At 44.1% G+C, this 16,664-nt stretch overlaps 1 protein-coding gene across 3 annotated transcripts in view; it reads left to right on the forward strand.

Annotated features, from left to right (window-relative positions):
- LOC137438573 (von Willebrand factor A domain-containing protein 7-like) overlaps positions 1-16,664 on the forward strand; it is a 111,007-nt gene that overhangs the window by 18,758 nt on the left and 75,585 nt on the right. For all 3 annotated transcript variants that reach the window (XM_078767053.1, XM_078767052.1, XM_078767055.1), the window contains 3 exons: positions 891-1,013; positions 2,975-3,157; positions 7,038-7,104. In XM_078767053.1, the coding sequence (XP_078623179.1) occupies positions 891-1,013; positions 2,975-3,157; positions 7,038-7,104 (373 nt within the window). The remainder of the gene's footprint in view (positions 1-890; positions 1,014-2,974; positions 3,158-7,037; positions 7,105-16,664) is intronic.

Below are 16,664 nucleotides of genomic sequence, written 5' to 3' on the forward strand. Positions count from 1 at the left end.
CACAATCTTCTATCTGACCATAAATATGGCTTTCGCAAGGCAAGATCTACCGGTGCTATCCTTTCTTACATTACGAATGTCTAGGCCTCTTCTCTGAGAGACTTTGGGAATCCTTTGTTGTCGGCCTTGATATCTCAAAAGCCTCTGACATAGTTTGGCATCAGGGTCCTGATATCCAAACTTCCATCTTTCGACTTTCCTCCTTGAATACATAATGGTGCACCACCAAATCTCCTACTACAAAAATCCATTTTTGTTTGGCTGTATTCATGTAAAAGCATTGGATATTTTTGATTTGACATTCTGCCATGATACATCCTGAGCATCACACACCTCCAATCTCACCTCCTGGATGTTCTTTACTGCATTTATCATTGTCGTGATCCTTCCTCCCTGTTTTATCATCCACAATGTCTTTGTCTCTTATCTTTTGACAAATGTCTCCCCATTTTGTGTTGGGGCCACCGCATCCACTTTTTCATCGTTTCTTTCAATTAATTTCAATTTCAAGACTGTCTAAATCCAAAGCATAATTTTTGTTAATATTGAAGCTTGTGGATTTATTCTATCTCATTGTTTTTCTAACTTTTACCTCACCAACCATTTTGATTCTTTCATCCACTTTTTCTAATGTTTGAGATCATCCCTCTTTGCATGTGTACTTTCTGCCCACCAAGACTTCCAGTTGTCTCCATCTTCACCTCTTGTATTCTTTCCTATGAGTGCTCTTCTAAATTCCATATTACTTATCTTCCTTCAGGCTTTCACTTCTTCATGGTCCTTCTCCCTCCTTCCTTAATCACCTCCTCTCTTTTTCCTTTTCTTTCCATAAAAGGTACCAATTTTTCTTTACTGCAAGAATTTTCTTATGGTAACTATTGTTGTTCCAGGTCCTGTATCAGCAGAACGCTTCAGCCAGGCAATCCAGGATATAGTGATTGGAAACAATTTCATCGAACAGATGTATGAAGATTCCGAGGAATACTTCTTTTACTGTGACTCATTTCAGCAAGGTGCCAAGTTTGGTCTTCTTAATTGTTGGTGTCGGGTTGAATAAAATTAGAAAATATTGTACTTTCTTTCAAATGTCTGTTACCCAAATGGTATGACATATCATTTTCCTTTGGCAACTTTTCTCTTTGAAATGCTTTTACTTTTACGTACTTTCATTTGTGCATTATTTATTTATTTAGCTAATTTCCATGCCCTCCTCACTTTTATTACCATCATTCTCCTTCCCATTTAGCATTTTCCGATGTAGTTGCACAAAAGGTTTCGCTTTAAACTTGTTTTTATCATTGCTATTTTTGTCTTCTATCGCTCTTCCATTTCATTTGGATATCTTTATGTTGTATAATGATGCTTAAAAGTTTAGTTAATTGATCCCTATTTCACTAGTCCCTACATCTTCATCATATTGTACAGGCTGCTAAAGCTGTCCAGTCTTGGTTCATTTTCCAACGGAGCTGCATTCCAGTACAAACTCTCATCCTGGTGAATTGTGGCAAGGGTATTGCATCATGAACAGTGTTGTTCTTCCAGAGAAGATGCTCAGCCAGTTATACCATCAATAAGACTCACATGTCTCTGCAGTCTCTGCAGCACTTGACAAATCTAGGCCTTATAGTTACAGGAGAGTGGCCAGACGGAAGCCACTCCTGAGAAAAAGGCACATAACAGCACACCTGGAGTTTGCAAAAAGGCACGTGAAAGATTGAGAGCATGAGGCAAAAGATTGTGGTCTGATGAGACGAAAATTGGACTCTTCGGCCTGAATGCAAAGTGCTATGTCTGGAGGAAACTGAGCACATCTCATCATCCATATAACACCACCATCCCTACCGTGATGCTTGGTGGTGGCAGCATCATGCTATGGTTATGCTTTTCAGCGGCAGGGACTGGGAGACTTGTAGAGATAGAGGGAACAATGAAATGGGGCCAAATACAGGCAAATCCTTGAGGAGAACCTGCTTCAGAGTGCAAAAGACCTTAGACTGCAGCAAAGATTTAAGTTCCAACAAGACAGTGACCCCAAGCATACAGCCAAAGCAACACTGGAAAGGCTTCAGAACAAGAATGTGAAAGTCCTTGAGTGGTCCAGCCAAAGGCCCGACTTGAGTCCCGTTGATAATCTGTGGAAAGATTCGAAGATTACTGTTCACCGACACTCCCCATCCAACTTAACAGAGTTTGAGGAAATCTGCAAGAAAGCATGGGAGAAACTCCCCAAATCGAGATGTGCAAAGCTGATAAAGACATACCTAAGAAGACTCAAAGCTGTCATCGCTGCCAAAGGCGCTTCTATCAAGTATTTGACTCAGTGTGCTGAATATTTCAATTAGATATTTTTGTATTTTATTTTGAATAAATTTGTAAAAAATTCAAGAAATATGTTTTCACTTTGTCATTATGGGATATTTTGGGTAGATCAGTGACAAAAAATTAAATTAAATCCATTTTAAATTCGGACTCGAACACAACAAAATGTGAAAAAGTCAAGAGGTATGAATACTTTCTGAAGGCACTGTATATTAGATTCTGTGGAACATTTAAAAACGATTAGACCATTGTGGTGCCACTATTTTAGTTCCTGCTCTATTACATCAGTGGTGTCATTGTGTTCCCATACTTGGTTCAAACAACAGCCAAGTCATGCTTAAAACGGCGTTTGTCCAAGACTGAAAACCCCCTTGGGGAGCGGGGCAAATAAAGCCACGACAACCTCAGCCGTGTGATCCCTAGTCCCCCTGGCAAGTTTGGTTTACATTGGCAAAGTAACGACAGAATGTATCACGGTCAGGCAGACAGACACTAAATTATGTATTTTAGTACGATGTGTTTGTGTTTGTACTCAGTTAAGCCGTCCACCAAACCTATCCTCCTTTAATGGAGAATATTGTTAAAATGAACAAGTTTAATAATATGACAAGTTTGCTCCATTGCCTAACAAATACTGGTGTGTTGTTTTCTTTAGCTAACCAGGTGATCATCATCAAACGAGCATCTATCATACATGACTTGATGAACAATCCCAACGATTATGAAGCCATTAATAATGCTCGGATGAAAATTGGCGAGTTACTGCACATCATCCAAAAGTTCTACAGCAACTCCAACTGGCTGGAAATGGGGCAAACACAACCCTATTCTGGGCTAGGTATGTGAGTTATGCAGAAAATCTTACCATTTCTGCATGCTGCACTCCCTTTGCTCAAATATTGATTGATATTTACTTTGTGTTGACAAGTTAAAGGTTCAGTGATTGCCAAAATCAGTCATATAGCGTATATGAAACTTGTGATTATAACTGAATGAATTTTAATGTCAAATCAGAGCAAGTGCACGCAATTTGTAATTGAAGATGTTTTAGGCCAGGCAGAGGTTTGATTACTTCTGAACATGTGTGCAGTTATGTTGAAAAGCGATGACATTGCAAGTGCCAATGATTAGTTATCGAGACTAAAACGATCGATTAGTTATCAAACACGACCATATTCTGGCCTGGGTATGTCAGTTATGTGGTAGATGTGACTATTCTATCATGTTACACTGCGTTTTCTCAAACATTCATATTCACTTTGTGTTGCTTCTTTGGTCGGCGTGGGAGGGGAAATTCCAGTCGTCGTGCTTGCCAAAGGATATTTGAAAGTTGTGGGTATAATTGAATTCATTTTAATACCAAATCAGAGGAAGTGACGAATGTTGGATTATCTTTGAACATGTGTACAGCTTTGTTGAAAAGTGATGACACTGCAAGTGCCAATGATTAGTTATCATGACTATGTTCTGTCTATTGCAATGACTTGCAAAGAAACGTCAATGCATTGCATTATAATTACCTATATACCAATAATTACACAATCGCATTTGATTTTTTTGAAAAAAACAACAAATAGTAATTCCTTCTTTATTTATTGTCAGTAAGCATACTTGATACTTATTACATGACAGAGTACTATTTATGTTGCTGATGTTGCGATACACATCTATCTATATATAAATAAATAGCACCGCAAAGCGGGCGTAACCCCTCAGCCCATGCATGGTGGAAACCAATTTCAAGATGGCTGCTGTGGCGGCCATATTGAAAATCGCAGCACACCCATTTTCGAAAGGAACCTTCCTCTACTCAACCCCAACACACACTGCAAAAATGGATTTAATCGGACAAGCCGTTCTGCTCGAAATTGACGGAAACCAATTTCAAGATGGCTGCCGTGGCGGCCATATTGAAAATCACAGCACGCCCATGAACCTTCCTCTACTCAACCCCAACACACACTGCAAACATGGATTTAATCGGACAAGCCGTTCTGCTCGAAATTGACGGAAACCAAAAGTTGAAGGACGCCCGATGGCTGCCGTGGCGGCTATATTGAAAATCGCAGCGTGCCCATTTTCGGAAGGAACCTTCCTCTACTCAACCCCAACACCCACTGCAAAAATGGATTTAATCGGACAAGCCGTTCTCCTTGAAATTGACGGAAACCAAAAGTTGACGGACGCCCGGATGGCTGCCGTGGCGGCCATATTGAAAATCGCAGCGTGCCCATTTTCGGAAGGAACCTTCCTCTACTCAACCCCAACACACACTGCAAAAATGGATTTAATCAGACAAGCCGTTCTCCTTGAAATTGACAGAAACCAAAAGTTGACGGACGCCCGGATGGCTGCCGTGGCGGCCATATTGAAAATCGCAGGGCGCCCATTTTCGAAAGGAACCTTCCTCTACTCAACCCCAACACACACTCCAAAAATGGATTTATTCGGTCAAGCCGTTCTGCTCGAAATTGACGGAAAGCAAAAGTTGATGGACGCCCGGATGGCTGCCGTGGCGGCCATATTGAAAATCGCAGCGCGCCCATTTTCGAAAGGAACCTTCCTCTACTCAACCCCAACACACACTGCAAACATGGATTTAATCGGACAAGCCGTTATGCTCGAAATTGACGGAAACCAATTTCAAGATGGCTGCCGTGGCGGCCATATTGAAAATCGCAGCGCGCCCATTTTCGAAAGGAACCTTCCTCTACTCAACTCCAACACACACTGCAAAAATGGATTTAATCGGAAAAGCCGTTCTTCTCGAAATTGACGGAAACCAAACGTTGACGGACGCCCAGATGGCTGCCGTGGCGGCCATATTGAAAATCGCAGCGCGCCCATTTTCAAAAGGAACCTTCCTCTACTCAACCCCAACACACACTGCAAAAATGGATTTAATTGGACAAGCCGTTCTCCTTGAAATTGACGGAAACCAAAAGTTGACGGACGCCTGGATGGCTGCAGTGGCGGCCATATTGAAAATCGCAGCGCGCCCATTTTCGAAAGGAGCCTTCCTCTACTCAACCCCAACACACACTGCAAAAATGAATTTAATCGGACAAGCCGTTTTGCTCGAAATTGACGGAAACCAAAAGTTGACGGACGCCCGCCCGGACGACGCCCGTGACGACAATACCCCTTAGCCCAATTTGGGCTGAGGGGTGAAAACCCCTTGGGGAGGGTGGATATTATTAGCATTAATATTGTTTTGTAACAATATTAATATTATGCTATTATATTTAGTGTTGTTACTTTTGTTATTTGAAGCGGCTTTGGAAAAACGCCACGGTAAAGCTATGTTAACATGCCTATACTCCTCAACATACAACCCCTTTGGTGGGGAAACCCCTTCGGGTGGGGGGAAAGTTAAATTGCTCCAACCTCCATCGTGTGACCTCCCTGTCCAGTTTGGTTGCGATTGGATAAGTAACGGCCGAATGTATCGCAGTTAATAATCGTCAGACAGACACCAAATTGCATATTTTAGTATTGTGGCGGTTACCTTATGTGATTACCTTATTTGGGCATAATACACGTGCACGGGCCTGTTGGACTTGTGGTTGTGCGGACGTGATGCACGCGCGGTTGCCGGAGCCACGCCCTCCAAAGAGGGCTTTTGGCTTTATATAAGCGTGCCGACTTCCGTTCGAGTTTAGTGTGCTGGATCTTGCTGTTACAATAAACCATCTTCGAACCCTATGAATGGCCTCGTTCTCTCGCCTTCCGCGACTCCTAAACTGGTGACCTCCGGCTGCCCCCGAACGGATTCGGGGGCTGCGAACGAACACGGCAAGCACGCCCGAGCCAGGGAAGCCACCTAAGCTGGTGACGCCGGCTTCTCCCGCACGGCTTCGGGCGCAGTTTCGAACGCGGTTTCGAAATGCCGGAGTTTCGGTAACGACGACGGCCATGACTATGAGGTTCGCGCACCGCGCTCGGCTCCTCCTCTACGACCGGAGGGGCGAACCTATTCCAAGACCCTCCGAAGGCACGGCTGCTTCGTCACCTTCGCGCGCACTGACGTTGGCGGAACGGCTGCTTCGTCACCTTCGCGCGCACTGACGTTAGCGGCACGGCCGCCTCGTCACCCTCGCGCAACTACAACTACAACTACAGCCGCAACTACTTCTCCGACCCTGCATCCTCGGGAGGCCCGCGAGGAACCTCGGCAGCCTCCCCCGAGGCCTTGACCAGCCCCTCGGTTGGCTCACCCGCTTTTCGCGTGCACCGCTCGAGCCTTCTCGGCACTGCACCCGCGACCTGCAACCTCGGGAGGCCCGCGAGGAACCTCGGCAGCCTCCCCCGAGGACTTGCCCAGCCCCTCGGTCGCCTCGGCCTACGCATAGGCCCGTGGAGTGCATTCTGGGGGGACGTATGTGGCGGTTACCTTATGTGCAGGTAACCGCATGTGGCGGTTACCTTATGTGATTACCTTATTTGGGCATAATACACGTGCACGGGCCTGTTGGACTTGTGGTTGTGCGGACGTGACGCACGCGCGGTTGCTGGAGCCACGCCCTCCGAAGAGGGCTTTTGGCTTTATATAAGCGTGCCGACTTCCGTTCGAGTTTAGTGTGCTGGATCTTGCTGTTACAATAAACCATCTTCGAACCCTATGAATGGCCTCGTTCTCTCGCCTTCCGCGACTCCTAAAGTATGATGATTCCTCCAGTTAGCTGTTTGTGAAGAGAATTGTTGTGCCTGTTTTGCAGGAAGAGATGATGTCGCTTTTTCCCCTATTGTAACACCTGCCAAGACGACATGTGTACCTTGCCCCAAGTGAGTGTCTTGGACTCCTTTGGTTCTCTTTCTACTAATTTGGGTTCTGGGTTTGATCCACTGGCACAGCTTCTGTATTGTAATCTGGAGATTTTTTCCAACTCGGGTTCAAATCCCAACTCCCTTGGTTCGGAGTAGGTGCTTACAATAAAATATTGCATCAGTTGCCTAGGCATGCATCATTATGGACAATGCTGCATTCAGATTATGTACGTACAATTGATTGAAACTAGTCTAATAAAGTTGTGTGCACTCTCACTTGTAGCTCCTGGCAAGGCCATTGGGAACTTGACTCGACTACTATTAACTCCCTGTCATGCAGTCAAGTCTCTGTCACAAGCCCAAGTGGCCACATAGAACAGAGAGTTTAATGTACAGCGTTGATTTGGTGCTATATTCTCTTGTTCATGATTGATTTTTGTCCTTCTTAAGCCAGTTGAACGTCAGGCTTGGCCAGCAGGTTTGTGAAAGACTTGAGCCATGTGTACACATTCTATGAGCCATGGCCAACCCCACAAGAAGGTGGAATTTATTGGAGCCATTCAGTTAGTAGTAGTTGCTTCTGGATATCAGTGAATGATTGAGGTTGGGCCCATATATTTAATAGTTTTGAATTTAAATTTTAAATGTAAACTTTTCTCTCACAGATGTTTGACTCCACGGTGTGTGTCCGTCCCTGACTATTATCTGTTCAGCTTTGACAGGCCCCTCAACCGCACCAGAGGCAGTGCTGCTGTGTATGTCCAGAACTCCAGTACTCAATGACCATTGTCCTTACTAAACCCCTCCAAGCCCTCTTCTATAGTACTGGCTACATATGCCTCTCTACAACCACCTAATGATTGTCTGTGTGGTTTATCACTCACCCAATGATGATAACTCATCGATCCCAATGATGAACATAGATCAACTCGTAATCATCCACCTAACTCTTTTTCTTATCTGCTGCAATTTCAACTATCATCATGCCAGCTGGTTGTGTCATGGCTCAAAAACAACCAGTCATGGCATTTCAGAAAATGCCACTGCAACTCCATTGGTTTGATCCACTGTAAACTTCCCAACCTGATTTCTCCTTCTGGAGTATCTTCCCTCCTGGATCTTGTAATGACAAACTATCCTTCAAGTCTCTCTTGTTACTCTGCAGCCACATTGGCTCTTCTGATCACTTTCTTGTCAAGGCCCATATCGCTCTCGCTATTGTAAGAAAGTAACCTCAACGATACAGAATATAGCAGTTTGCATTGTACAACTGGCAGGAACTTCAATATGACCTCTCGCCAAATGCATTGGGCCACCATCACCACATCACCTGATGTTGATTCTGCATGGGAATACTTTCCCTATCGTCTGCTTTCTCTTCTGCATCGGTTGATTCCATCCTATCTGCAACTCTCCTGTCCATCCTGTCGACGCTGGTACACTGAATATTGTGGCGAGGCAGTTACAAGCAAGCAGCTTTCTTTCTCAACTTGTAAAGTTAATGTGATTGAGGATACCTTTCTTTCGTTCCATAATGCTGTCAAGTGTGTGTTAATCCAGAGGCAAACCAGACAATATAATTTTGCAAATCTCAAGGCCAAAGTTTCCAACCAGTCTCCTTCCACCAAGTCATGGTGGCACCTCGTTTAGTCTCATTGTGGTCTTTGCTCCTCTTTCATGCCATCCCTCACTTCAAATGACTGGACTGCGGACAGACTCTGCTTGATATATTAAGATAGAATGTCTAAACTCTGTCTTTACCTCCAAATATTGTGTAACCATCCTATCCCGCTTTGTCCGCATCTTACCTCAAAATACCCACTGTCTAATGGACTCTAACTCCTTCTCACTGGAGAAGGTAAATAAAGTTATCTCCAACCTTGACCTTGCTTGGCGATAGGCCAGATGGTATTGCCCAGTGGGCCATGGGCCAATTTGTTCGAAAATCCTGCTCTGCTAGAAGTCACCAAACATCACTACTGTCCACAAGAAGGATACAAAAACAGATGCTAGCAAGAATAGGCCAGTGAGTTTGTTTCCAATTAGAAGCAAAGTAATGGAATCGATTATTGCTTCCCATATCAAATCCTTTCTCTTTACAAACAACCTGATCTCTGACCATTAGTTTGACTGCCGTCTCTTTTACACACCTCTGGTCATGCTGCAGTTCCTCTTTCGGCAATGGTTGGAGGCCCTCGACCTCATATAAGAAGTGAGGCCCATCTCTCTTCAAACATCTCGGTCATTCAACACTGTCTGGCAACTTGCTTTGCTTGCCAAGCTGTGTTTGTGGCGTAGAAGGCCATTTCCATTCCTGGATTTCTAACTTCCTGCACTCAGAATGTTGACATCAATGGAACCATTTCCTTTCCTCTGCCAGTGGAGTCTGGATTTCCCCAAGGCAGTGGTTTGGGCCCAGTCTTGTTCCTCATTTATATCAAAGACCTCTGATGCTCTGAAAAACCCTCTATTCCTTTTTGCAGATAACCCCACATTGTGTCGCATAGTACCCACATTATTTTGCTCGGTAGACTGCAGCTATCTATATCTGTGCTGATCAGGAAATTATTAGACTCGGGTCTGATAGATGGAACATGTCCTTCAATCCCATTAAATCCCACAGTCTCACTTTATGTTTTTCAGAATGATCGTTAAATGAACCCACTTATCTATGTCCTTGGTCATCCACTGGAGGAGGTTGTCTCTTGATCTTCTAGGCCTTATAATATGCCATGACCTTTCTCGGGTCGACCACATAGCAAAGGTGACCTTTGAAGCTAGATGCAGACTAGGCATTGTCCATCCACCCAAGTCTTTCCTTGGAAAATCAGAGCTACTCACAATCTACAAGCCTTTGTCTGTAGCTTAGCGGAGTACTGCTTTCTGCTATGAGCTGTCACCCCAACATCACATCTGTCTCTCCTGGATTCTGTGAAATCCAAAGTTCTCAACATGATTGAATTATCCCATGATGAGGCCAAAGCACAACGTCTGGTGCTCTCGCACCGCAGGCAGGTCGGTGATCTCTCTGTTTTGTACCATATATTTTCCAACATTTCTACCTCCACTCTTTCATCCCTTTGATCCTCCCTAGTAAATCCAGGATCCCCATCTTTATTCCTGGAACCCTCTCCTGGTTAAACTTCCAAAATAGAAAAATCAATGGAACTGCCTTCCAGAGACTGTTCTGTCTGACTCATCCCTACATGGCTTCCCATAAGCCGAGCAGCACCACCTCGTGTCATCTTCAATCCTGATCCATAATCTTTATGACCCCCATTAAACATTCCTAACGCAACCTTCTTTGTAGCTGATTCCAGTGTTTCCTCTGTTTTTAACTCAACTGGACTATGTCCAGCTGAGTTTTTGTCGACACCCAGTGTCCGTCGTCCATCTGTCGTCTGTCTGTCTGTCTTGTCTGTCTGTCTGTCGTCTGTAAACAATTCAACGTCTACGCTCTAAAAGTCACAAATATTGATTAAATTTGATGAAACTTGTTATGCAGCATCTTTAAGACATAAACTAGTTTGGGATTGCATTTGGGCGTTGCACGCCCAAAAATGGGTGCAGCAGGGCGGCCATATTGAAAAATCAATTTTTGTCATGTCTTTTTAGCACATATAAACTATATAGTTTGTGGTTCTATTATGCATATTCTAACCATATTGATATCCACCAGTTGAGTTCAGGTTCCCTGGAACCTATCTAGTTTTTTTTCTTCTTCCTCTCTCTCTCCCTCCTTCTCCCTCCCCCTCTTTCTGTTTCTCTTCTATATAACCTTATATATATATATATATATATATATATATATATATATATACATACATACATACATACATACATACATACATACATACAGTTACGTTTGTGGGGGGTAGCAATGGAATACCTTAGTCCAGGTAGATTGTATAGGGTAGTGTGCTCCGTATGCCATGTAAAAACCTTCCTGTAACTAAGTATGGCCAGATGTCGTGTAAGTGTATATTTGTCTCCATGCGAGGGGTGGAGTTATGCTAACTAATCTATGCTAATTAGTTAGGGTATAAGGGTAGACTCCCTGTGTGTAGTTGCCGCTGTGGCTTTCCCTTTGTTCCTTATAACACTTACAGCACCAGCCATGTGATCAGCGATTAAATGAAATAAAGCTATCACCGACCAGATCCGGACATTCGACCACTACGACACCATCCAGCGAATCATCTTGATGGGTGCGAAGAGGGCCGTGAGGCCACACCCTGATGGACGATTGGTTAAGAAACGATGGGGTGAGCGGGTGGCGCTCAGTGGTTGGAGCGCGCGTGATGTCAGAGAGAACATTCTAGCACCAGGGACAAAAAGGACACGTCCTGCCATTTTCGTTCTCTCTTGAGCTGGGTTTGATTGCGGGCGGACGCACTGTTCTCTCTCTCTCTCTGTCCCTGGCTTGGTCGCAGGAAGATGCATTTTACTCTCTCTCTCTTGCGCTGGGTTTGGTTGCGAGCGGACACACTCTTGGTCCTGGCTTCCATCGCGTGAGGTCGCACTTCTCGCTCCTGGTCCGGGCTTCATCGCGAGCAGACATATTTTCCTCTGACTGTTCCTGGCTGGTGGAAGCGGGCGCATCCTTTCCTCTCCTTGGTGCTGGCTTCATGACGGCTGCGCTTGGTGCCGTGTGCACCTGAAAGGATCGTCGGGGCTCGGTGCAGCCGAGCAGGAAGGACGAGGGAGGAGCTCGGGCCTGTTCGCTTTGCGTCGGTGGCTGGCGGTGAACGCTACTTAGCGCCAACGCGTGTTTTCCCACACAGGGACATGGGATCTTTGACAACCCCGGACAGTCAAGGACACCAGAGCTGAGTACCAGCTAACATTACACACACATTATTACTTTCATTTATTTCTCCCTGTGTGTGTAATTGTGACTAAGGGGAGGATCTTCAATATAGGAATTTTAGTTACTGTGCATTCATTTTTGTTTCCTGCATTATTTTTATTAAACCATTATTTTTTGCATTTTAATTGTTGTTTGTGGCTTTGCCAGTTTTGTACGTTTATCTGTTGTGGGGATCGGATAACCCCCGTGCCGCATCCGGCCATACAGGTAAGCTGTCGCTGCCCTCCAATACTCCCCCCCCCCCCCTCCTCCCCACACGTGTGTCACTACCGCTGGAGTTGAGTATACGCCTCGGAGTTAAAGCTCGGTTGGCCATCCGTCACCCTGCGGTGTTCACTACAGGGACAACGCGATAATACATACATACATATATGGGAGTGTACGTAGGATCAGCACATCGCTGCATCCTTGGACCACTCCTCAGCACCATCCTGACACACACCACTGTGTGTGTTACGGAATGAGGTGTTTTAGAGCGGTCAGAGTGCAAATACTGCCACCAACCTCCTTGAGAGAGGGCAACCTTCTGCAAATGTGCAAATGGACAAGGACAACCTTGTGCAAATGTGCAAACAAGTGCAATCCTGACACCAACCTCCTTGAGAGAGGGCAACCTTCTGCAAATGTGCAAATGGACAAGGACAACCTTGTGCAAATGTGCAAACAAGTGCAATCCTGACACCAACCTCCTTGAGATGACAATTTATTTAACCTTGCTCTTCCATAAGCTTCCCACTTCTTGAAAAATGATCCCCAATTGCGGAATGGCTTTGCGAATAATGGTCTGCTGCTGATTTTTTTTTTAACCCTCTTCAGATCCTACAACCAATTTATTTGTGGCACAAAATTGGTGATAAATATCAGCTGAGCTTTATTTAATTTACTTTGCTTGCTCAGATTATATTTCTATTTTTTTTAATACAAGGTCTAGGCTCACGGAAGAGCCAGGACACAGAACAAACAGATCAGGACACAACATGAAGGGAACATCAGGAAATGCAGGTAATGGTCAGCAGGAAAAACAGGGGAAATGCTAATGGCAGGGCGTATGGAGAAGGTAGGTGGAAATGGACAAACAAGGGATGCAGGTAATGATGAGGGGTAGGGGATAACGCAAGGGGTGGACATGATGGATACATTAGCAATATTTTGAGAGGAGTGGGGGTGGTTTATTGGGTGTGGAAAATATCATTGCTGTAGATAGGGGATGACCTGAGATTGTGGTGAACAGCTGTCTTGAAGATCTAGACTAGAGGGAAGAATTGGATCGAAGAGAGTGTGGAAGGCAGTTCCACAGGTGGGAAATGAGAGGAATACATGAGCAGTGGTGAGGAGTGATTCTGGATGTAGGCAGTTTCACTCGGAGGGGGTTGCTCGTGGACCATGTGTGTCCAGTAGATACTTGGGGGGGAGGGGTGGGGAACAAAGCACGGAGAGGGCAGAGATTGTAAGACCAGAAATAAGGCGGAAGAAGACCGAGAGACCAGCGACCACTGGCCCATCAAGACAGCAGTCTGTTGCCTTATACACCGCCCAGGTTCACGTTTTTATCCAAATGAAAAGTTTATAACCTTCCCGGAGGGTTGGAGGAGTTTGAAGCAACTTTTACTTCATCACTTTCTCTTAGATGAGCATTTCTGTGTTTCAGGGTGGGACAGACAGACAGACAGTCAGACAGATGGCATGAGCTTATTATGTATACAGATTTAGGTAGGTCTAAATAATTTAATTTTCCCTTTTACCAATATGGATATAATGTGAGTTAAATAATCGCACTTGTGCGGTCACTTGTGATTACAAATAATCAGACCAGTGGTCACTTACAATCATCTACTTGTTTGTGTCAGGCTGTTTCCCCACTAGTAGGATCATTATGCAGACTAACCCCAAAAAAATTGCTAGAAAACATTTTATGGTGTTTTTCAGTAATATTGTGGCCAGAGAACAGCATCACAAAAGTAGGCCAAAATATGAGAACCGCAAAGGGTTTAAATATGACGTCAAACAAAATGGCCGCCATTTGACCAAAAATCCTAATATCTTCACATTTCTTTTGAAACAAGCAGTACTAGACCACTTTAAAAGTGAAAATTATTCATAAAGCTTATGACCTTAGAAGTCTTGCAGTCAACAGAAGTGTCTCTAAGTTATGTCATGACGTCATGACATGACATGACATGACGTCATGAAATAACGTCATGACCTAATTTTTTAATCTGATGGTAAATTCCAATTTATGAAACTGAGATTCACATGAAATGAAATTGAACTAGTTTTTGTCCTGTATATCTGTGTGAGATGGCATCATCAAGTCACTGATGATGCCAAAATGCTCCACACTCTTTTAACACACAGTCTCATACACAAATAAAACCAATGTCCACCTTTTCTTAATTAGTTGGTACCCAGGATGTCATTCCAGGTGGGGAACCATTTCTACTTTACAACCGCCACCATGGCCACTACTCTACTACTCACCACCACCATGGCCACTACTCTACTACTCACCACCACCAACTACACACTAGTCACAATATTATCAGTCCTCATTTTCATCTAAAATGGGTGCATGGTTCATATTTTCACAGTTGCCATCCTGGCAAGGTCCACAAGCCCCGGTGCACTCAAGGCCGTACTTCTTACAACTACATCTAAGCGTGTTGCATCCAGCTGAGCAGTTGCAGTGAATCATTTTTAGCAGGATGTCAGGAGCATGGTTATTGTCCATCATTACTGGTGGATAACAGCAAATATCAATCATTGGCAGGAACAGCACAGATGATTATCCTGGGTGGCCCCGCTCACTGGTCAGCATGTGCATCATTCCTTGCCAATTTGGGATTTGTACATGAAATCTGAAGGACATCTCCCAAAGCAAATCAATTTTATGGTCATCGTTATTCAGCAATGGTAGTGGTTGGAATTTGATGCTGTGGCGGGCGTGCTTTGAGAAGCGGTATTCGCTGATTGGAATTTTAGTTTCATTCATGACGTTTAGTTCACACAATTTTTGCCTAAGAATTGTGTAGCTGACTTTACTGCCCGGAGTTGCAGCGGCAATCAGTCCCATTCCATGGAACGTACCCTTCCCATCAAGAGTCACAATGTTGTGGTCCACATTATCTGCGGCAAATAACAGCATCGTGTCGCTTATGGCTGTTTGACCACCTAAAATATCTGGAGCAACTGAAGACGCAGCATTTTCTTCAAATCGCTGAACTTCGGCATATGATGCACAATAACCCATTGCAGAAAGAGTCTATAAGAAATCTAGATCGAAAGTGGTGGTGCATTTGTGCTGCAAGTCCTAGCTGTAGTGGGGCTATAACTGTCCTTGGACGAACTGCCTGAATGATTGAGTGGCCTATACTTGCTTCTTTCCTCCGAGTGTCCTTTCCGACAAGAAGATTCTGAAGCATGTAACGCAAGCTCCGGGGAACATACTCAAGAGTGGACTCCAGTTTCAGGTCTGTGGCTTTGGGATACTCACTCCTGATAGGCATTATAGCAGTCTTGATATCGCTTTTGATTAAATTCGCTGCAGTTTGTATTATTGCTCTCTTCTGGGCTTCCTCGTCATCCTTGTTTTGCATCTTAAAGTAGTCCCGCAGAATTGTACTTGTTTTTTCTCGAAAAGTCACAATATCATGTAGTCCCGCACCCTCAGCCACAAATATAGAATCCCCGTAGTGTGTTAATAATTTAGACTTCAAATACTGATTGCCATATGCACTAGAATCACTATCATGCAAGTACTCTTTCATCTTATTGGAAAGGTCTGTAATAGTCAACTGTTCTTCATCATTGTCCTCAAAATAGGCAAGCACCTTCTGAAAAGCTTGGTCCTGGTCATCGTCGGTTGGCCGCCCAACTTTCCTTCTCTTATTGCTCCCTGGTCCTGACCTATGCTGTGTTGGAATATCACATAATGTGCGAAAATGTGAGGCACAAGAATGATGGTACATACATTCTGCTGCATGAAGGTCTCCACCAAAGTACTCGACACGTCCCCGGACTGTAAATGCTCAATCGTCATTTCGTGATTTAGACATTAAAAGTATCTTGTCCGCAAAGTTGTCTGTTCTAACAAAGCTATAATCATCATAATCAGGACTCCTCTTGCTCGTCACTACTTTATTCCCACAGAATAAGCAGTCTGTTTTGCTATCATAAGGGCCAGTAGAGACACGTGTACTTCTTTTGGCAGCTTGAGCAGAATCTAGTTTACCTTTCTTATGGCTCTCAATGTTTTGTTTTTTTTGTGTAATTCAAGCGGCAGGTCTTGTGAACCTTCGTTGCAGCAGCTACGATGATGCTGTCACCTCTCTCGACACTTGCACTGTTGATGCCGTCAGCTCCTTTTTGAGTAATATCAATGCTGTCCTCACTTTCTGAAGCAATTTCCTTTTTGCACAAGACACAGGTTTCTTCACTTGCGTTCATTTTCATGGTCTGAAACGCAGAATAAGCTTTGTTTTGACTAGAGTTCTCAATATATGTAGATTGTAGAGTACAATCAATCACCCATGAAAAAGTTAAACAGGTACCTGATCTGACACAGAACAACAAGTGCACATAGAAAGTCATTTACACTATTGTCTATTGACCTAAACAAGACCAATCCTGATATTAGTCATCCTTCACCTGGCAATGGCCTCTTAATACATACAGTAGTCTATACTCTATGTTATATACACATGTCTCAAGA

This window comes from Myxine glutinosa, chromosome 13 (genome assembly GCF_964187855.1).
Source record: "Myxine glutinosa chromosome 13, kmMyxGlut1.1, whole genome shotgun sequence".
In the NCBI taxonomy this organism is placed as follows: Eukaryota; Metazoa; Chordata; class Myxini; order Myxiniformes; family Myxinidae; genus Myxine; species Myxine glutinosa.